This window comes from Narcine bancroftii, chromosome 3, assembly GCF_036971445.1.
Source record: "Narcine bancroftii isolate sNarBan1 chromosome 3, sNarBan1.hap1, whole genome shotgun sequence".
NCBI lineage: Eukaryota > Metazoa > Chordata > Chondrichthyes > Torpediniformes > Narcinidae > Narcine > Narcine bancroftii.
The window spans coordinates 97062073-97084852 of NC_091471.1; the positions used below are offsets into that span (position 1 = coordinate 97062073).

General features: G+C 39.2%; 1 protein-coding gene across 1 annotated transcript in view; it reads left to right on the forward strand.

Annotated features, from left to right (window-relative positions):
- Positions 1 to 20410: 20410 nt before the first annotated feature.
- The window catches only part of LOC138757379 (zeta-sarcoglycan), a 596661-nt gene continuing 594291 nt past the window's right edge, over positions 20411 to 22780 (forward strand). Inside the window, exon 1 of the mRNA XM_069924595.1 lies at positions 20411 to 20602. Within this exon, the coding sequence (XP_069780696.1) occupies positions 20411 to 20602 (192 nt within the window). The remainder of the gene's footprint in view (positions 20603 to 22780) is intronic.

Sequence of the window (22780 nt, forward strand, 5' to 3'; positions counted from 1 at the left end):
TGTAGAGTGGAAGATTTGCACACAAGAGTTAAATGTGCCTCAAGCCAACATTTCTCACCACATCTTCTGGACAAGTTCCTCTGATGCTTCGGCAGGACAAGACGTACTTTTTAAAATCTCTGATAATTCCTTTACAATGCCCGTGAATGCATCTGTGATTAAAGAAAAGGTCGGTGGCAGAATGAGCTGACAGAAAACTAAATCCCTGTGGAGTGAAACCCAAAAGTCTACAGACGCTATGATTGTAGTAAAAATGCAAAGATGCTGGAGAAATTCAGCAGGTCTTGCAGCATCCAGAAGAGGTAAAGATATATAACCAACATTTCTGGCCTGAGCCATTCATCAAGGTATGAGCAAAAAGCAGGCAGGTGCATGAATAAAAAGGCCAGGGAGGAGCACTGATCAATGTTAAAGGCCATAATTGGACATAGATAAAAGGACGGAGAGGAATGGTGATCAGTTTTGGGGGGGTGGGGTGTAGGTCTGTGAATAGAGAGTTGAAAGAAAGGAAACAGAGGAAAGGAAAGACAGGGAGACAGAGATTGGGGAAGGGAGACATAATGATATAGGAAGAAGAGAGAAATGGGGGGGGCGATGGTGGGGTTGACTAACGGAAATTGGAGAAGTCAATGTTAATGCCATCTGGTAGGATGGTATGCAGATGGAAAATAAGGTGTTGTTTCTCTCATTTGCAGATGGTCTCAGTCTGCCAATGCATGAGACCATGGACAGTTAAGACAGCATGTGAATGGGACGGGGAATTAAACGTTTGCCACTGGGAGATCGTGCTACTGCAGTGGACAGAGCAAAGGTACTCAAAGAAGTGATCTCCCAGTCTCCGTAATGAAGTGGAGGCCAGAACAAGAGCACTGAATGCAGTAGATGATCCCTGCGGATACACAAGTGAAGTGTTCCATTTCTTGGAAGGACGGTTTGAGGCCTCAAATGGTGGTGAGAGCGGAGGTGTGAGTGCAAGGGCAGCCTTTCCTGAAATCACAGGAGTGGGTACTGTAGAGGTGGTTAGTGGGAAAGGAGGAGTGGATGAATGTGCCATGAAGGGAGCAGTCCCTGTAGATAGTGGAGACGGGTTGAGAGGTGTAATATGTGTCTGGTGGTGGCATTATGTAGCACGTGCAGAAATGGTGGAGGATGATGTGGTGGGGGGGTGGGGAGGGTGGAAGGGGAGGACAAGGCAAATCCTGTCCTTGTGTGTGGGGCAGATGAGTGGGTAATGAAGGATATGCAGGTGAGGGCTAAGACAATGGTTATAGAGAAGAAACCACATTTTTTTGAAAAAGGAGGACATTTCAAATAATGCATAGAAGACTTCATTCTGGAAGTAGATGTGACAGAGATGAAGGAATTGAGAGAAAGGAATGACATCCTTACAGGGGACAGAGTGTGAAGAGGAATAGATGAGGGATTTGATTTTGTAGAAAATGTTTGTAGAGAGTTTGTCTCCCAAGTTGAAGAGAGAAAGATTGCGAAAGGGGAAAGTGTTGCTAGAGATTGACCAAGTGAATTTGAAGTCACGATGAAAGTTGGTGGCAAAGTGTATAAAGTTCAGAATCAGAAATTATAGTCATGAACAACTCATGAAATTTGGTATTTTGAAGCAGCATCACAGTTGGACATACATTTTATACCATCTTACTGCATCACTGTAAGAAAAATAATAATAATTCATAATAACAGTGCACAAGAGTGAGGCAGTATCTTTGGTTCATAAAATTATTGATTATTCAGGAATCTGATGGGAGTGGGGAAGAAGCTGTCCTTGTGCAGTTGAGTGCTCATCCTAAGGCTCCTGTACCTTTCCCCAATCCTAGCAGAGTGAAGAGGCCATGGCCTGGGTGGTGTGGGTCTTTGAGGATAAATGCTGCTAAAACATCACGTATAGATATTCTCAATGGGGTGAAGTCTGGTGCCTCTGATGTCACAGGCCAAGTTAACGACCCTCTGCAGTTTACTTTTGTCTTGAGATTTGGCGTATCCATACCAGGCAGTGATGCAACTGACCAGAATTCTCTCCATGATACACCTGTATAAGTTTACAAATGTCTTCAGTGATATGTCGAATCTCCTCAAATGCCTAACAAAGTATAGCTGCTGCCATGTCTTCATTGTGATTGCATCAACGTGATGGCTCCAGGATAGATCATTGGAGATGTTCACACCCAGAAATTTGAAGCTCTTGACCCTCTCCACTACTGAGGCCTCGATGAGGACTGGGTCATGTTCCCTTGACTTCCTCCTGAAGTCCACAATCATCTCCTTGGTTTTGCTGACATTGAGTGCATGGTTGTTTTCATTGCACAATTCAACGAGCTGATCTATCTCACTCCTATATGCTTCCGCATCGCTGTCTGTGATTCTGCTTAAACTGGTGTCATCAGCGTACTTACAGATGGCATTGGAATAGCGACTGGCCATACAGTCATGGGTAAAGCAGTGGATTGAGCATGCATCCTTCGGGGGTGCCTGCGTTGATAATCAGTGAGGAGGAGATGTTGTTTTCAATTCGTACTGACGAGTTCATCTTGGGTGAATAAGCTAGCACCAATGTTATCATGAATGAAAAGCTGTGTAAGCTTGTACCTTGGATTATTCCATACAGCCAAAGAAAAGGTGGAGCCGATGTAGGTGTCCATGACAACACCCTTAAAGAAAATGGAATGAATAAAAAAGTTATTGAGGGTGAGGAAAAGTTCTGAAAACTGGAGAAGGGGAGTGGTGGAGGGGAACTGGTTACATCTATTGTCAAGGAAGCATCAAAGGGACTATGAGGCCTTCCATACGGGGGGATGTAATTGTCTGGCAATTGGATGTCCATGGTGAATATAGTGATTGTAAAAATATGTGAAGATATCTCAGTTGAATTTTGACTTGGTGCTGTTGAATATTTATAACTGAGTATTTATTAACTACTATCTTTTGCATGTATTATCTATTTTCATTTTTAATGTAAAATACTTTATTATTTTTCATGGAGTGACTATTCAGCTGCAGCAAGTAATAATTTTGATGCTATATATTGATGATACAATGTATCTGACAATAAACTCATTGTCAAACTGGCTCATACACAACACACCAGGGAAGTGGAGATTAGCACTGGATTATTCAGGCCATCATTTCAAGATGAGTTTTAAGCTTGTGTTTGGATTGTCAGGTTTTGATTGTCTGCACTCCACTCAAGGTTACAGGTGAAGATCTGACAAAAGTCCTAGGTAATTGTGAAAATGAACAAAAATTTCAATGTGATAGCAGATTTACTATTTTCATGAAACAGGACTGAATCAAACATGTTTAAATCGCTTTAGCATTTTTACCCATTACTATCCTTGCCAGCAGTTTGTAATTTAAAAAGAAGAAATTATTAGGGAGTCATAGATTAGTAGAGCGCAGAAACCAACCCTGGCTCACTGAATCCATGCTGACCATACAAGTTAATTTACCCACAAATGCTGTGGGTGTTTAAAATGAATAAAGTAAGATTGTGAAAGAGATTGAAAGGCTTGTTTTTTTTTGTTTTGTTTTGGCAGAGGCAGTTTCTATGACAGAGGCTTAATCCTGCAGCTAGAGAGGGTAGGACCAATGGAACACAGCCTCAAGGAAAGGGTTAAGCACTTTAGACTGAGATATTTTGTTACTCAGAGGTTTGTAAACCTTTGGAATTGTACATCCAGAGACCTCTTCATACCCAGACTATGATTAGATTCAAACCTGAGGTGGATAGTGGACATGACACTGAGAGATCAGGTTGGATAAAGGATGAAGAAGACAGGATTGGTTGTGAGTTTTGTGATGTTAGTGAAGGCATAAAGAGCCATGTGTTCTATTGTTTATTTCAATTCCTTTCATTTTTTAATTCCTTGTAAAATACTTGTGGGTCATTTAATTTGCTCAGTTGCTACTGTTCACAATATTCCCTATTGTATAAGATGCAGGGTCTAGCAAGTATGGATTTGGATATCATCCATCTAGCTGCAAATGCATTCACGTGAGAAAAGTTGTAAGGTAAATGAAGTTGCAGAAGATTGCTCCTCTGACCAGCATTTCCTCATACCTACCTCTTCAGAGAACAATTCCACCATAATGTTGACAGCCTTGTTGCAAATCAAATTCAAATGAGGTAGAAGGACCTATTGTCAAAGGCTTGCTGACAGCTCCAGACATAGTATAGCGTGGCCCCAGGAGTCCAATGCCACAAGAAGCCATCATGTTGCCATTGGTTACTGTGCTCTTTCGATTTATGCCACAGGCTTATTTACACCTTTCCTTTTGAAAGCAGAACTCCATTCCAAACATTGAAATGCCATTTTATTTATAACAGTCTGTTATTATAAATAAAATGTGTTTAATATCTCAGTTTCAGAATGATAAAAAGTTTTTCACTAAATTTCTTTTTATGTTAATATTATTCATGAATCCATGCAACCAGGCTAGTTGATTGACTGATTAGAGCTTAGCGCATCGATGACTACCCAATACACTTTCTAGACTGGAAAGAAGGGTGGGAAGCAATGATTACAGCTGAGCAGAAGTTCTTCAATCATCTTTAAAAAGTAAATGAGGTCACAGTGCTGATTGGATTCCTCTGTGAGTGCCTTGATCTTGACTGAAAGGGCTGTAAAAGAGAATTTGTGGCAAGGCCTCAACAGTCAATTTCAACCTTTAACAGTGGATGAGGAATGGACTGTCATAGAGAGCGACAAATTCAAATCCAAGTCACTGATGCTACAATAGCATCGTGCTAACTGTCCTTCCTTTCCAGGTATTGAAGATATTTCCAGATTATTTGAGCTATATTAAATGTCTGTAATAAACTTTGTAAATACTCTCCTGTGGCTGCATATTCTATTTGTGATATATTGGGCAAATCTTCACACAGTATTCTAAATGAGGATCATAGAAAATAGGTCCAGGAGTAGGCTATTCGGCCCTTCAGGTCTGCACTACAATTCAATATGATCATGGCTAATCATGTGACTTCAGTACTCTATTCCTGCTTTCTCTCTATAGCCCTTGATTCCTTTAGCCACAAGGGCCAATCCAATTCCATTTTGAATATATCCAATTAATTGGCCTCAACAACTTTCTGTGGTAAGGAGTTCCACAAGTTTACAATTTTTTAGAGTGAAAAGGTTTCTACTCAACTCAGTCTGAAAGGGCTTATCCCTTTTCCTGAGGCTGTGACCCCTTGTTCTGGTCTTCCCCTACATCAGAAAGATTCTTCCTGCATCTAACCTGTGTGGTCCTGTCATCATTTTATCTGTCTCAATTCTTCTAAATTCCAACAAGTATAATCCTAGTAGTTTGTAATCTTTCTTCATGTGTCAATCCTGCCATTCCAGGAATCAGTTTGTTAAACCTTTGCATCCCTTCGATAACAAGATTGTCCTTCTTCACATTAGGAGACCAAAACTGCACACAATACTCAAGAGTGTCTATAGAACTAGAATAAGAACTTCCTGCTTCTATGTTCAAAACCTCTTACTGTAAAGGCCAACACATTGTTTGATTTCTTCATCACCAACTGTACCTGCATTCAAATCTTTCTTAACTGATGCATTATAACACGCAGGCCTCATTGCACCTGTTTCTTTCCTAACTTATCACCATTCAGATAATAATATGCCTTCCTATTAGGGCATTAACATGGACAAATCCATATTTAGCCATATTATATTGCATCTGCCATGCATTTGCCCTGCTTCTAAATCTGGCTCTTGCCTGTGTTTACTTCATATTCCTTTTAAACTTTACTATTCATGCAAAAGTGGGTGGGAATCAGAATATGAATGCAGAGAGTAGGGTAGAAGGGAACCAGGATGTTAGAGATGAGAAAGAGGAAATTTTAAAAAAAGTCAAAAATACTATACAGCAAAGAAAACAAAGGACAAGTAGGTGAAAAAACAAGATAATTTGTTGTTCAAGATGGAAATGCAGCTGAATCGGTAACAGATTCTGGTCTAGGTGTACTATGCATAAATGTACGGAGCATTAGAAATAAAGTGGTTGACCTTGTTGTACAGCTACAGATTAAAAGCTGTGGCCATCACCGAGACATGGTTTAATGATGGATGTGATTGGAAGTTGAATGTCCAAGGGTACACAGTGTGTAGGAAAGATAGTAGGTAGAGGGGGTGGTGTGGCCCTGATGCTAAACAATGATATTAAATCACTAGAAAGAAGGGAAGTAGGGTCAGAAGAGGGGGAATCCTTATGGGTTGAGTTAAGAAATGGCAAGGGTAAAGGGATCCTAATAGCAGGTGTATAGCCCCAAACACCAGCCAGGAAGTTGCATACGAGGTACAGGTGGAAATAGATAAAGCACGTCAGAAGGAAAATGTCAAAATAATTATGTGGGATTTTAACAAGAAAGGGGATTGGGAAAGTCAGGAAGGTACTGGATCTCAGGAGAGAGTTCATAAAATGCATATGGCATGGCTTTTTGGGGAACAGCTTGTCAATAAACCCACGAGGAGATCGGCAGATTTAGATTGGGTATGTTTAATATTTAGATGTTTAATTAACTGGAGATGATTAGGGAATTAAAGGTAATGTGACCCTTAGGAAGTAGTGATCATATCAAGATTGAGTTCAGTTTCAAATTTGAAAAGGAAAAGCTGATATCAGATCTGTCAGTATTTCAGTGGAACAAAGGAAGTTAGTATGGGATGAGGGAAGAACTGGTCTAGGTTGTCTGAAAAAGTAAGCTAGATGGAGGGACGGCAGAGCAGAATTGGAAGATATTTCTACAAGAAATAAAGAAAGTGCATGATAGATATATCCAAGAAAAAAATAAAATTATGAATGGTAAAATGGCACAAATGTGGCTAAAAAGAAAGGTTAAGGCTAAAATAAAACCGAAAGCAAAAATTAGTGAAAAAACAGAGGACTGGGAAACTTTTAAAAAATTTACAGAAAGAGATAAAGAAAATTATTAGGAAAGAAAAGATGAATTATGAAAGGAAGTTGGCAAATAACATAAAAAGGATTCTAATAGTTTTAAAAAATATATAGAGTAAAAGAGAGACATGGGTCGATATAGGATCGATTGAAAATGATGCTGGAGAAATTATAATAGTAACAAAGAGATGGCAGAGGAACTAAATGAATATTTTGTGTCAGTCTTCATTGAGAAAGACCATGGAAAAATACCTGATAGTCAGAGGTCTTGGAATTGAATTAAGTACAGTCAGGATTACTAGAGAGAGAGTATTTAATACACGCTGAATGGACTAAAGGTAGATAAGTCTTCCAGACCGGTTGAGGTGCACCCATGTGTTCTGAAGATGGTGGATTTGGAGATTGTGGAGGCATTGAAAATGATTTTGCATAAATCAATAGACTATAGCATAGTTCTGGAGGATTGGAAGGTCACAAATAAGTTCTGCTATTTAAGAAAGGAGGGAAGCAGGAAAAAGGAAATAATAGGCCTATTAATCTGATGTTGGTAGTTGGAAAATTACGGAGTCAATCCTGAAGGATGAGGTTTTGAAATATCTCAAGGTGCATGTCATGATAGGTCCAAGCCAGCATGGTTTCATGAAGGGAAGACCCTTCCTGACCAATCTATTGGAATTTTTTGAGGAAATCTCAAGCAGAATGGACAAGAGAGAGGCTGTGGATGTTATGTATTTGGGTTTTCAAAAGGTCTTCAATAAGGTGCTGCATAAGAAGCTGCTTAATAAGATGAGAGCCCATGGAATTACAGGAAAGATATAAGAATGTGTGGAGCATTGGCTGATAGGCATAAAGCAAAAGCTGGCAATAAAAGGATTGTGTTCTGGTTGTTAAAAGTTAATAGTGGTGTTCCGCAGGGGTCGATGTTTGGGCTGCTTCTTTCTACAATATTTATTGATGATTTAGATTATGGACTGAATGTTTCATGGTAAATGCAGATGATGCCAAGATAAATGGTGGAGTAGTAAATGTTGAAGAAACTGAAAAGTTGCAGAGAGACTTGGAGAGTTAAGGAGAATGGGCAAAGAAATGGCAGAGGAGATACAACATTGAGAAATGTATGGTTGTACATTTTTGAAGAGGAAATAAACAGGCAGATTGTTATTTGGATGGGGAAAAAAAATCAAAGTTCAGAAGTACAAAGGGAATTGGGGGTCCTTGTGCAGGTTAACCTAAAGGTTAATCACCAGGTTGGATCAGCAAAAAAGAAAGCTATGTTGGCATTCATATCAAGAAGAATAGGTATAAGAGTAAAGAGGTGTTGATGAGGGTCTATGGGGCACTGGTGAGACCTCATTTGGAGTACTGAGCGCAGTTTTAGGCTCCTTATCTTAAAAGGGATGCAATGATGTTGGCGAGAGTACAGAGATTTACCAGGATGATTCCTGGAATGCAAGGGTTAATATTTAAGGAACTTTTAGCTGCTCTTGGACTGTATTCATTGAGCATAGAAGAATGAGAGGGGATTTCATAGAAACATTTTGAATGCTAAAAGGATTGGACAGAGTAGATGGACATAGATGTTTCCCTTGGTGGGTGAATCCAGGACAAGAGGGCATAGTCTTAGAATTAGAAGGTATTTATTTAAAACAGAGATGAGGAGAATAGCCAGAGGGTCATGGATTTGTGGAATTCATTGCCATGTACACCTGTGGAGGCCCGATCATTCATTTAAGGGGGAGCTTGATAGGTATATAATTAGTCAGGGTATCATGGGATATGGGGAAAAGGCCAGAACTTGGAACTAGATGTGAGAACAATTTAGCTCTGGGTGAATTTGAGGAGCAGACTCGATGAGCCAAATGGACTACTTCTGTTTCTTTATCTTGTGATTTTTGTAATTTACCTGTCAAAATATCTTTTAAACTTTGTGTTTGTCCTTCCCACTTCCTTCGGCAGCCAGTTCCATATTTTCACCTCCCTTTGTGTGGAAAAACTTTCTCTCAACTCCCTTTAATCTTTCTGCTCTCACCTTAAAACTAGACCCTCTTGTGCTGGGAAAATACATGTGATTATCTAACTATGACTTTATAAAACTTCTAAGCCTGCTTCACTCCAGGGAAAAAAAAACTCTGTCTATCCAATCCCTATTATAATTCAAGCCCATCAGGGAGTGGAGGCTACAACATTGGGGACATTTAAGAGACTCTTAGACACGTGGATGAAAGAAAAGTGGAGAGTTATGGGGTAGGGAGGGTTTAGTACTTTTTTAAGGAAGGAATATATGGGTTGGTTCAACTTTGAAGGCCAAAGGTACTGTGCTGCATTGTTCTATCTAGTTCTACTCCATTTAGAGCTTTGGTAACGTATATTATTGTATTCTGAGATTTTTGTGTTCCTCAGCCTTGCCATCTGATACCTATCAGATATTCTTCCTACCAAAATGTGTTTGGTATGTTGGCAATTCTACAAATTTATTAATGTGTTGGAACTGGTTGTGGGCTTGTTCATTGTAGACATCCCACCAATTAGGTACCACCTGCACATTTAGAAATTCAATGCAGATAGGATAAAAGTTTACTGTTTAAAAATGCTCTACTTTGAAGGTGTCATACCTTACCCTTGATTTCTCTCTTTTTATGTGGGACTCAACCTTCCTTATCTGAGGTTAATGGTCTGGAGTTCAGTCTAATGTAAACAACATTCTTTATCATCCTTTGTCATGTATTCAGGTGTTTTAAAAATCACTTCTGTTGAAAGTCTGATCAGGTTCATGCACTATTGATTTATAGGGGAGCAAAACTTCAAAGCAGTGGAAAGAAAAAAAAGATATAATTGCTTTGTGAAGCTACAAGAAACTGCAGCAAAATAGCAGGAAAAAAATGAATCTTGCTTATTTTGAAACTCTAAAGATTATTGGTTGAAATTGTTCTGTCAATTTACTCCGATAAAATGTGAGACAGGGTTTTCTTTTATAATGAACCAGGGGTATTAATCACTTTGTTTGTACTGTTATATTCCCTTACTATTTAACATGAATGTCTTCATGTCAAGCATTTATTTTGAACTTCTCTATAATTTGGTTTCTGTACATCACAAATCATGGTTGAGATAATACAAAGTGTTTCACTGTGAAATTTAGAGCCTGTCTTCTTCCCCTAACCATATATCAAAGTCAGAGGTCCTCTTCTTGTATGGTTACCATTTCTTAAAATTATTACAACTTTATGGTACAGAATGATGTTGTTTGACCTATTCTATCCATACTTTTTGAGAAATTACTGTCTAGCTTTGTCCATTTTTAACATTAGTCCTGCAGATAATTACATTTTGAGGACAATCTGAACTGTGCTATTATGACAAGGACAACAAAGTACTGTACAAGAAAGATAGCAGTCTCACTGATTGCACAAAATTCTCCAAATTCCTTCTCTGGCCAACATCCCCAGTACTAAGGCTTTAATTACACTCAATCAACTTTAATCGGCTGACCACAATGCTTACATGCCTTATCACTCTATTCAAAGGTCTATTGCAGTAGAGTTTCAGGTAGACAGAAGAAAGGGTACAAGAATGTTCTCAAAACTTCTTTGGAAAAAGTGCAACTTCCCCACCAACGTAATAATCCCTGGCTGAGGATAGAAGATTGAGAAGCATTTGGTATGACAATGAGAACCTTTGGACCATTTATTAAAGGAAAAACAGAAGGCTAACATAAACTGTAGAAGGGGTGAACCACATCCCAAACTACCCATCTGCAAACTCTATTAAGACTCTATTGCCACATCTGTAGTGGAGGTTTTTGGTTCCATAGGGGCATCAAACACTTCAGAACCCAGAGAATTGGGCACAGCAAGCCATCATTAATCCTGAAAATGTTAAAAAGAATACAAAGAGGCTTGTCTGAGTACTTTTACTTTACAACCTTCAGCAGTGAGTTCCAGGGACTTTTATCACCTGCAGAGTATAAATATATTTTTTTCTACTCATTTTCCCTCAAACTAATTAGTTAGACTTGTGTTTTTGACGCTTTAACTCCTCCAATAAAGGACATTATTTCTCCCTATCTATTTTATGTATGCTTCTCAGCCACCACTGTGCCTCTTCTGTTTCAAAGTTACAGCATATAAGACCCACTTTTATCCCCCCAAAAATTGGCTCAAAAATACCCCTGGATCTTGTATGTGAAGTTGAAATTGAGCAGGTCGCCATCTTCTCACCCTGCTTCAAGAAGCTCGTGGAGGTCCAGGAAGTGGACCTGCAGCTTCACAGCCCATCCTTTGGGTTGCCATGCTTTCCAGAGCTGCTGCTCAGTTCTCCCGGTGAGAAGGCTGAACACAGCAGTCCCCACCAGTAGCACAAGACCGTGTTTTCTGGAACCACTGCTCACTTCCCCCACTGAGGAGACCGACCATGGCCCCCCACCCAGCAGCACAATAGGTGCAGGAGAAACCCATTTGTCAACTTACCCGCACATACACATAATTCTTTCTGAATATTCCTTGCCGAAATAGGGGTTCTTATATACCCATGGGTCTTGTATGCCATCAAATACAGTAATAATCAAAGTCAATTCAATCTTTCTCTACAAGTTGCATTTTCTAGTCATGGGATATCCTCAGAAATCTCAGCTCCATTCCCATGCAATTACATAATTACTAGTAATTTTTGATGGTTGTATTATTAGACTACTTTAAGAATAATTTACTGTTGGATATGTTTTAACTATTAAGACATAAGAATTAGGGGAGAATTAGGAGAACAAAGAAAAATGGGTTTTATGATTGAAGGGATCTTCCACTGCCATCAAAAGATATGGTAATAATGCTTTTGGTCGATATTACTTTCAATAATTTAGGAAGATAATATTAGTTTGTAGCTAAAAATAACCCTTTTAACATTTTATTTGGAAATGTTACAATAGTAAATAAACAACAGAAATCAGGCAACTAAATTTCATATATTAAAGATATGAAATAAAGGGAAGTACTTAAAAGTCACTGAAAGTCAGTGTCTGACCTCAAAAGACTTTGGTCTAATATTCAGCATTATTTAAGTAGGTTAACAAGTTGTTATTGAATATAAATAATTTAACTTCCTCCCTTTCTTCATGTGGTTTATTTTACAATGTTGAAGTTTTTATATCTCTACTTTTTCAGTTGTATTTTGCAGATACATATTTATTTCTTCTTTTCAGGACAACCTTGATTTGTTGATGTGATCAGGCAGGGCAGTGTTCCAATGTGATTGGACCTCCACATGGTGATGGGGCCTCACAACATGTGCTCAGTCAGTGGTCCTTTGAAGTGTCAGGCTCTTTGGGTGGGTAGATATTGTACTGAGGGGAAAAAAAAGACATTGTGATACTAGAGGAATTCAGCGTCTGCAGGAGACAAAGACACATTGCCAACATTTTGGGCCTGATCCCTATTTTCAATAAGCCAGAAGCAGGAACTCTTTCTCCACTACATCGATGACTACTTTGGCGCTGCCTCATGTACCCATGATGAGCTCGTTGACTTCATCCACTTTGCTGCCAACTTCCACCTTGACCTCAAATTCACTTGGTCCATCTCTAGCAACACTCTCCCTTCCCTCGATCTCTCTGTCTCCTTCTCAGGAGACAAACTCTCAACAGACATCTTCTAAAAATCGACCAACTCCCACAGCTACCTTGACTACACCTCTTTCCGTTCTGTCTCGTGTAAAGATTCCATTCCATTCTCTCAATTCCATTGTCTCTGTCGCATCTGAACCCAGGGTGAGGACTTCCATGCCAGATCATCAGAGGTGTCCTCCTCCTTCAAACAATGTGGCTTTCCCTCTACCACATTAACTCAGCTTTCACTCGCATATCCTTCATTATCTGCATGTCTACCCTGGCCCCCTCCACCCCCATGCACAACAAGGACAGGATTCCTCTTGTCTTCACCTACCACCTCACCACCCTCCACCTGTCGTCACCTTCCATGTGACCCCACCATTAAATACATATTCCCCTCTTTGTCTTCTGCAGGGACCACAACCTCCATAAATCCCTTATTCACTCCTCCCTCCTTGCCAATCCTCTCCTTGGGATCTACCCCTGTGATGTTTCCCTTGTGCCCACACCTCCTCCCTCAGCACCATTCAGGGTCCCAACAGTCATTCCAAGTGAAGCAATATTGCACTTGTGAATGTGTAGGGATCATCTACTGCATCCTGAGCTCCTGTTGTGGTGCCCTTTACATTGAAGATACTGGGCACAGATTAGGAAATCACTTTATTGAGCACATCAACTCTGTCTGCAGCAATAGTGTGGATCTCTCAGTGGCAACCCAATTCAATTCCCTTGCTGACAGTCTGTCCAGGCACTGCCAGACTGAGACCACCTGCAAATTGGAGGAACAACACCTCATCTTCTGACTGGGCACCTGACAACCAGATGGCATTAATATCGACTTCTCAGGCTTTTTGTTAAATACATTTCTACCTTCTTCCCTCTCACCCTTCCCTATCCTTTCTCTCCATTCATCTCCTTTCACGCATACATGATAAATTCTTACCTTGTCCCTTATATCCAGTTAACACCTTTTGTTGTTCTGGATTCCTCCCCCAGCCAGCATTGTCTGAATTCTGAGATTTCCTGCTTCTGGCTGATTCCTTGAAGCAGGGTTTAGGCCCAAAACATCAGCAATATATTTTTGTCTCCTCTAGATGCTGAAAAGACAGCTATTTCTTCCAGCATTTTGGTGTATTTTTACTACAATCACAGTGTCTGCAGACTTCAGTGTTTCACTCAGATAGTGTACTGGATCTTGTGCTGTTTTGGCCAGTAGTGAGTGATCAATTTGTGTGTGGCAGGTTACTTTATTTCAAATCCCAAAACAAAAGAAAATTTCCATTTTTGATACTGAGGTAGTTTGCAAAAATCACCTTTAAGAACCATAGAGGTTCTCCCAATAATAGATTAATGAGCAATATGTGTGAATTTTAACCATTGGCACACATAGAATCAAAATAATGCAGTTGTGATGCAAAAGGTAGAGAAGCTAACTTGTGCACAGCAATGCCTACTATGTGACAGGCAAAGGGATGTATTAACATCTCTGTTCATCAGCATAAAACATATGATAGTGAAATGGTTACCCTGCATTTGAATTCAGTTCCATTAAAGTCAACAGAACTAGAGTTCAGAAATGGAATATGATGTGTAGTCTTTGCAATATTAATCAATTAGAATTGACACTATTCTTCTTAAAATACTGCTTATTTGCTGTGAATTATGCACTAATATTTATCCTTGAAACCGTGTACTGTTCCACCATATTTCATTTATTAAATATCGATTAACTATATCCATCATCAGACTTAAATGTTGAATTTGGAAGTTACAATTTACTGCTCGTGAGAACTGTAATTGGTACATTGAGTGCCACCATCCAATATAGCTAAAATCATTTCAGGGTTGACAAAATATAGTTTGGTATGTGTTCCTGAAGGGTGTGTATTGGTAAACAGCAATTTGAAATTTAGATCTTAACAAGCACACAATCCCTCTTTCGATGGTAATTTTAACCTAACTCATCCAGTCAAAAACTTGTATGATCAAATTGTTCAATTTTACTTTTCATTTACTAAGTAATCATCCTTGAATGAGGAAAATGGATTGGGATCCTGAAGGAAGGAGAAAAGTATAGGGAATAGTTTAAATAATTTGACAGGAATTCTGGTTAAAGAGAATTGATGACAACCTGTGGTCATGACACAAGCATGGAATGAATTATATATGAAAGACATTGTGAAAAGGCAATCCGGAGCCTTGTGGTATGGTCACGTGGAGTCTAAGCTTTGAGTTAAAATTCGTACCTGCCAGTCCCATCAAGGAAAGATAAAATACTGTTTAGAGATAATTGAATTCTCTGCTTGGTTGGAAAACATTGGAGGAAGAACAAAATTGAGTGTACAGTAAATAGGTATGAGTTTTAAAAATAATTGAAATGTTCATAGATCGTGCACTAAATAGACATGAGACGATTAAAATAAAAAGATTAAACACGAGTCAGAAAAAAAATATCTATGACTCTTTACCACGACTATTGGATCCTTTTCATTTTAATAAATAACCTGCAGATTTTCAATAGGCAACTACCTGATTTCCATTCCCAGTAATCTACCTGTGATGGATGTTCTTACTATTGTAGAGCATAATAGACTGCTTCTTCAGACAAATCTCCTTGACTCACTTAAATTGATCTCTGTTTGGACAATAGGCTCAACCACTGTGCCAGCTGAGACATATTGGGAATGGATCTAGAAGGTTAAAAATAGACATATATTTGTGTGTGTGAACTGTCAGACAGAGGAATTGTATTCCACTTCTTTTGACCTGACACATTCCTTGATCATCAACAAAGCATGACACTCATAGGAAAATGATGGTGAAAACTGATCATCTCAGCATGGAAATGGAGCAGAGAATTGAAATGGGTTGCTACTGAGAGATCCCGCTATTACAGTGGACAGCTCGAAGGTACTCGATGAAATGATCTCCCAGTCAACGTCCAGGCTCTCCAATGTAGAGGAGGCCATGAAGGGACCACTGGATGCAGTAGATGATCCCTGCAAATCACATGTGAAACGTTGTTTCTCTTGGAAGGATGGTGGTGAGGTGTATAAGTGTAGAATGTTCCCGTGGTATCAGGGGTACGTATCAAGGGGACAATTGGTGGGAAGACATGAATGGACAAGGGAGGCATGAAGGGAGCAGTCCCTGCAGAAGATGAGGGAGGAGAGGAGAAGATCATGTTATGTGTGGCAGAAATTGCAGAGGATGACACTTTGGATGCAGAGACTGATGGAGTGGTGGGTAAGGACAAGGGGAATCCTGTCATATGTACACCCTAGATGTCCTGTTCTTCAGAAAACATGGCTTTCCTCTTGGCCTTCACTCACATATCCTCCATTGCACTCTCCCTGATGCAACAAAGATACTTATGCCCACACTTCCTCCCTCACCACCAATGGGGTCCCCAAAGAGTCCTTCCAAGTGAAGCAACACTTCATTTATGAATCTGAGTGGTCATCTACTGCTTCTGATACTTCTGTTGTGGCATCTTCTACATCAGAGAGGCTAGATGCAAACTGGGAGATCACTTCGTTGAAGACCTTCACTCCGTTCATTGTAATAGAGGGGATCTCCCATTTCAATACCCTGCCCCATTCTTAGCCGACATATTTGTCCATAGTCTCATGCACTGCCACCTGCAAATTGGAGGAATAACATTTCATATTTTGTCTGGACACCCTCCAACCAGATGCCATTAACATTGACCCTCAGTTTCCATTAGGCCACACCTTGCCATCTCCCACTTTCCATATCCCCATGTCTCCTTTTTTCCGTAGGAGCATTCACAGAGCAATTCCCCTCTCCCCAATCAATTATCAGCTTTTCTCCACTGCCTTTTATCTATGACCACCTTTGGGCTCTTGGCTGTCGGTCTGTGTTCCTCTCCATTCCTTTTCTTGCCCCCTCTCCCTGCCTTTTTATTCGTGCACCTATCTGCTATTTTCACTTAACTTGATGAAGGACTCAGGCCTGAAATATTGGTTATATTTCTTTGCCTCCCTTTGAATGCTAAATGTGCTGCTGAGTTTCTCCAGTATTTTCATGTATCAAACTAAAGAAAAGTCTTAACTTTCATTGTAGATCCATGGTTAGGATGTCCAAAAACAGGTAGGTAAGCATGCTAATAGCTGAATATTTATCAGGTATTCCATGACTTACTACGTATACAACTTACAGCCATCTGTACATACGACCAAAATGTTTTCTTTTTCAAAAATAAAGAAAAAATATAAAAACTATTCATTTATGGGTGAAAGTTAGGCCTATCTATGGAAAATAAAGCCTCTCATGAGAGGTTAGCAGTGGTGGCCGACCTCTCGCTAGAGCTGACTGGTGGCCACCATATTGTATTTAATGAATGATAACATGGATAGAATGCATTTCCGACATGCATCCATTTCAAGATATGACCAGTCACTCAGATCAGAACATGGACGTAAGTTGAGGAGTACCTGTAATTAAAAACAATTGCCAATCAGTATCATCGAACATTACATAGAAATAATTCCAAAATTTGGTTCCATTGAAACCAATGCAACTACATTTCAGAAATGGAATACATTGTGCACCAACTACATTTTGTGCTTCTTAGTCCTGGTGTCCATATATGTAAAACATCAAGTAATTTTCTCCATGAGTGGTATTCCATGAAACCAAAAGAATAAATGTTACTGATGATGAAGTAAAAAATAATCAATCATGTCCATTATTTAAAGCAATCTCTGAATATGTAATTTGTGGGTTTTTTTAAATTTATGTGAAATATTTTAAGCTGCAAGTGAAATGGTGGAAGGTTTTCAAATCTACAACTATAATTTGCAAAATTATAGCAGAACTTTAATCCATTGAAAGAGTACCACAAAATGACTGAGTATGATCTATTTTGATTGTAATTCTGAGTTGGAAAGAATGTAATTTTATCATTTGTATAGTGGAGGAAACAACTGTGGACAACAAAGATTGGAGGTGTTGTGAACAGCAAGGAAGGCTTTCAATGCTTGCAGAGGGATCCAGGCTAGCTGGAAAAATGGGCTGAAAAATGGCAGATAGATTTTAATGCAGAGAAGTATGAGGTGTTGCATTTTGGAAGGACAAATGAAGGTAGTACATGGGAAATGGAAGGGCACTGAACAATGTGATCTAACAGAGTTATGTGAGAATACAGACTTATAATTCCCTGAAAGTGGCGTCACAGGTGGAGAGGGTTGTAAAGAGAGCTTCTGTCACATTGGCCTTCATAAATCAAAGTATTGAGAACAGGAGTTAGGATGTTATGGTAAAGTTGCTTAAGACATTGGTGAGGCCACATTTGGAGTATTGTGTGCAGTTTTGGTCACTTAACTATAGGAAAGATATCAATGAGATAGAAGGAGTGCATGGAAGATTTATCGCCCAGACTGGTAAATGTTAAACAGGTTAGGACTTTATTCCCTAGAGCTTTGCAGAATGAGGGGAGGTTTGATAGAGGTACACAAAATTATGATGACTATAGAGTAAATGCAAGTTGGCTTTTTCCACTGTGGGTAGGTGAGATATAAACCAGAGGACATGGGTCAAGGGTGAAAGGGGAAAAATTCAGGGGAAACATTAGGGAGAATTTTCTTTAAACATAGAGTGGTGGGAGTATGGAATGAGCTGCTTGCTGAAGTGATCAATGCGAACACAATTTTCACATTAAAGAAAGAATTGAACAGGTAGAGAGATGAATAATAGTTTGGCAGACTAGAAGGCCTGAAGAGCCTGTTTTCTGTGCTGTAATATTCAATGGTTCTATGAGCACATCATCTGTCCAAAGCATTGAGCTGAAAGGAATGTGAAGGGAAAGAATATGTTAAAGGGAGAAATCCCCCTTAAGACGATATAACCATTAAACATTACAGCACAAAAAGAGGCCCCTTCAGCCCTTCAAGTCTGTGCTGAACCATTTTTCTGCCTAGTCTCACTGACAGGCACCCAATCCATAGCCCTACATATCAACAACCTTGCGCTCATCCTTGGTTTAACCAAGGAGGTGATTGACACAGGTGCTGTCTCAAGTTCTCACTGATTATTGCCTGTGGGATAGAAAGTCATTGATCCAATTGCAGAGAGGGGTGCTGAAACCAATGTCATGTTGATTGGGGATTAGATTGGAACTATAGGCAGTCCCTGGGTTAAATATGAGTTCTGTTTCCTAGTTCTGTCTTTATCTCGAATTTGTATGCAAGTCGGAACCAGTACACACGGTCCTTATTTAGTGTTTGTTTGTCAAATTTTTATCTTAGTATATACTCACCTTTATATGCATATAAACACTTCCCAATACACTAAAATATCATAAACATAATACAGTACATAATAGTGTAGTACTGTACATAATACAGTACCATATGTGATAATAAAAGTAATTACATAATTACTCGGATCATGATAAAAGTTAACACTCACAGGAGAGATGGCTACAGTACAGGTACTTTCAATTTCAAATTCTGAATTTTGTACTTGGCTCCTTCAATCTCTCCTCACTTCCCCCCCCCCCCCCCACCCCACTCAGTGGCACAATCACAATTCAAGGCTGGGCGACAGCCATTTTGCAGGGCCAAGCGGTAGCCCCATGCTGAGCTGTGTCGATGGTGCACACTGCTGCTGCTTCTTCTCCCATCCTCCCTCTCCTCTGCCAGGCTGCTCATCCCCTCGTCTGCCTGCTTTGCCCAGGCCATATGTGTGTGTGGCATAGCACGTCACCGGCTACCAATGGAAAGCGAGCTCTGCTCGAACCAGAAGTAGACATTATTCTCCTTCTGGCTGGCTTGTCGGTTCGTAACTATGGGTTGTTCGTAAATTGGTTCATAAATTCAACTGGGAGGCTGCCTATATTGAGTTGAAATCAGAGCTGCAATAAATAAATCATAGCCTAATGTAGGTGTCCTTGTTGTCCAGGTGTTCCAGGGCTGAGTGTAGGCCCAGGGAGATGGAATCTGCTGTGGACCTGTTCGGCAGTATGCAAAATGGAGTGGGTCAAAACTGGCAAGAAGGCTGGTGTTAATGTGAGCTATGACCAACATCTTGAAGCATTTCTTGATGGTGGATGTCAGAGCGGCCAGCTGATAGTTATGTGGCCCCATGTCTATATTCTTTTTCAGCACCAGGCTGATGTTGCTAAAGAAGAAGAATCATGTCATGCAAAATTCAATTGGGTCTATTAAAATTGTAAATTTAAATGTAAAGTTTTATATTTTATAATTTAGAAATGCAGCATTGTAACAGGCCTTTCCAGCCCACAAGTCAGTGCAGCCCAAATACTCCAATTAATCTACATGTCCTGTATGTTTGGAAGGATGAGAGGAAACCGAAGCACCTAGAAGAAATCCACACAGACACAGGGAGAATATATAAACTCCTTACAGACAGTGCTGGATTTGAAACTGGGTCACTGGAGCAATAATTGTATTGCACCAACTTCTATGCTAAGCTCCCAGCCTATTATTTATGTTAATTTAAAAATATTTGATATTGGTGGGATTGAAACATTCACGGTCATTTTTCAGATTAAACTCTTTGAAATGATCTTTAACAAATCTTCCCTCATCAGTTTGTAAGTATTTACCCACTGCTATGAATTTCTGACATTGGTTCCAAATTGTATTTGTGGTTTATAACTGTGTTCTAATATTGGTACATACTGTGCCAAATTGTAGATTACCAAGAAATAATGTCCAGGGTTCCAGTTTTGCTTTAAATTTGTAAATATGTACTCATGTCACTTCTTCAATGGCTAACTCTAAATCCATTTAAAATCCAGGACACAGCTACTGGTTATCCAGAACTAATATATGGTAGCAATCTGACTAAAAGTCATTTTCATTATCTGAGGAATTGTTGATCAGTGATGTCTTCTTGTATTGTTTGCAGATGACAAGGGAACAATACATCTTGGCAACACAACACAACCTGGAGAGACCTGAAAATCAGCAAGTCTATCAAGTAGGAATTTATGGGTGGCGGAAGCGATGCCTGTACTTTTTTGTGCTCCTTTTGATGGTGACAATGATCATCAATCTTGCTTTGACAATATGGATATTGAAAGTAATGAAGTTCTCAGTGGTAAGTGCCTGTTGATTCAAGACCTGCTGAAATAGTTCAATTCACAGTACCCCACAAATTGAAATTGTAGCTTGTCTGATGAAATATTTTTGGAAGGGCAAGAATAAGATCTTTAAAGTCAGCCTATAATTTAGCAGCTCATGAAGGAGAAAGTTAAAATTTGTTGTTTGCCAGACAAAGTAATTAATATGCAAAGGTGAGTGTTGCTGTAAGAATTACGTTGTCATTTATTTATTTTGATGGCGCCAATTATTTCTATGGAGGTATCCATCTCAGGAGAGCAAGCTAACACCTTTTTCATGGACCACTTTGATTGCCTTGTGATTAATGATGCTGTGGAACTATGGCCATTTGCATGTTTCTGATGGTCCATAACATTTGGAAAGTTTAAAAATAAAGTTCTTATTTAAATTTTGTATTACATTTTAAGTAAACATTGTAATGCTATTGATTAAAAAATTATATACTCATAAAACCGCTAAATTGTTTGCATTTGAATTAATTAACTACACATAGATAAAATACATTAAAATAAATGAACTATACTGTAACCTTCTGTTTAATATGTGAAATGCACCAGCTGTAACTCGCTGAAAAGCTGAGTGTCCGGATATGAAGTGAATCCAACAACTTGGCTCAGCAACACACAGGAGAATTGTGAGCTCCCTGGTAGTTACGGGAATAGAGTGAGAGGTCAATACTTGTTCATCAGACTTCCAGTCCACTCCTTAAAGTGCACAAGCACCTATATCTGAAATGCACTACTGATTACACTGAAACGTGCCAGATGTTTGCTGTGGAACCATTTTGCTTCCTGCTGGCCTGATAAATCACAGTAATTTGAATGTTACCTTGAATCAAGTGAGATTTATTTATATCTCAAAAAGTAGGCAAATAAGCAATGTGCAATTCTGGCCATCGCTATACAGGAAGATGTAAAGGCTTTGGAAAGGTTACAGAAGAGATTTACCAGGATGCTGTTGGGATTAGAGGATATGAGCAACGGGGAGAGGTTGGGCAGTCATGGTATTTTTCTGAGCATTGGAGACTGTGGGGCGATATGATAAGTTTATAAATTATGAGAGGCACAGACACCCAGAATCTCTCTCCAAAAGTAACAATGCCACCCATTAGAGGGCATGGATTTAAGCAAAGTTGGAGGGGAGGGAGTTCAAAGAAGATATGCAGGGTAAAGTCTTTTAAACCCAGAGTGTGATGGACCATGGATAATAATGGAAACAAATACAATAGGAGCATTTAAGGGGCATCTTGGTAAACACTCAAATATGAAGGGAATAGTTTTAGTCTTAGTTTAATTTGGTCACTCTGTTCTCTGCAGACCTCATAAGGTCCTATATTTTAGCATTCTATGTTCTATTAATATAAAATGAACTGCTAAAAAATGGGCACATTCTGGATCCGATACTGTTGGATCTGGGATTTTTTTCATGTTCTTGGTGATGCAAGGTAAAAGCAACAGGATATGAATAATCTTTATGACTTAATGTGGGCCAATGAAAGGCCAGTCAGCTTCAGAGGAGAAATAAGTAGTGATCAAAAATGATTGGAGTGTAGAGAGAAAAAGAGAAAGAAGAAAGAACATTAAAAAAAATCTAAAATTTATTATTATATTCTCAGGATGTTAACTAACAACTACTTCAGTTGTTCCTTTTCTAAGCCAGAATGATAGATCAGCATTGAATGAACAATAATCAAATCACTAAATAAATTCCCATACTGATAAATGCCAACTCTAATATTCTGTTGTAATCTCAGTTTCATTTGGAAAATATGCAAGTTATAAAGTAAATTGCAAGGATGAATACATGCTTTGTTGGGTGGGTTAAAGTCAGAGAGTAGCTCCTCTCTTAACTCTTCTCCTTCTCTTCTATTAATGATGGTAAACATCAGAAAGTTATTGATGCTTTTCAAGCAAGTTTTTATTTTTGAGCCAATCCTGGAATGAAAATTTCATGGATATTTGTAGTTGAGTCCTCAAGAAATAACTCTTTATAAGGAAGTATTAAATAATTCACTAAACAATAAAAAAGTAAAATACGGAAGTCTGCAGACAGTGGTTGAAGTAAAAATGATGCTGGAGAAACTCGGCAGGTCCAACCGTGTACTTTATATAGCAAAGATAATGATACATAACCAACATTTCAGGCTTGAGCCCTT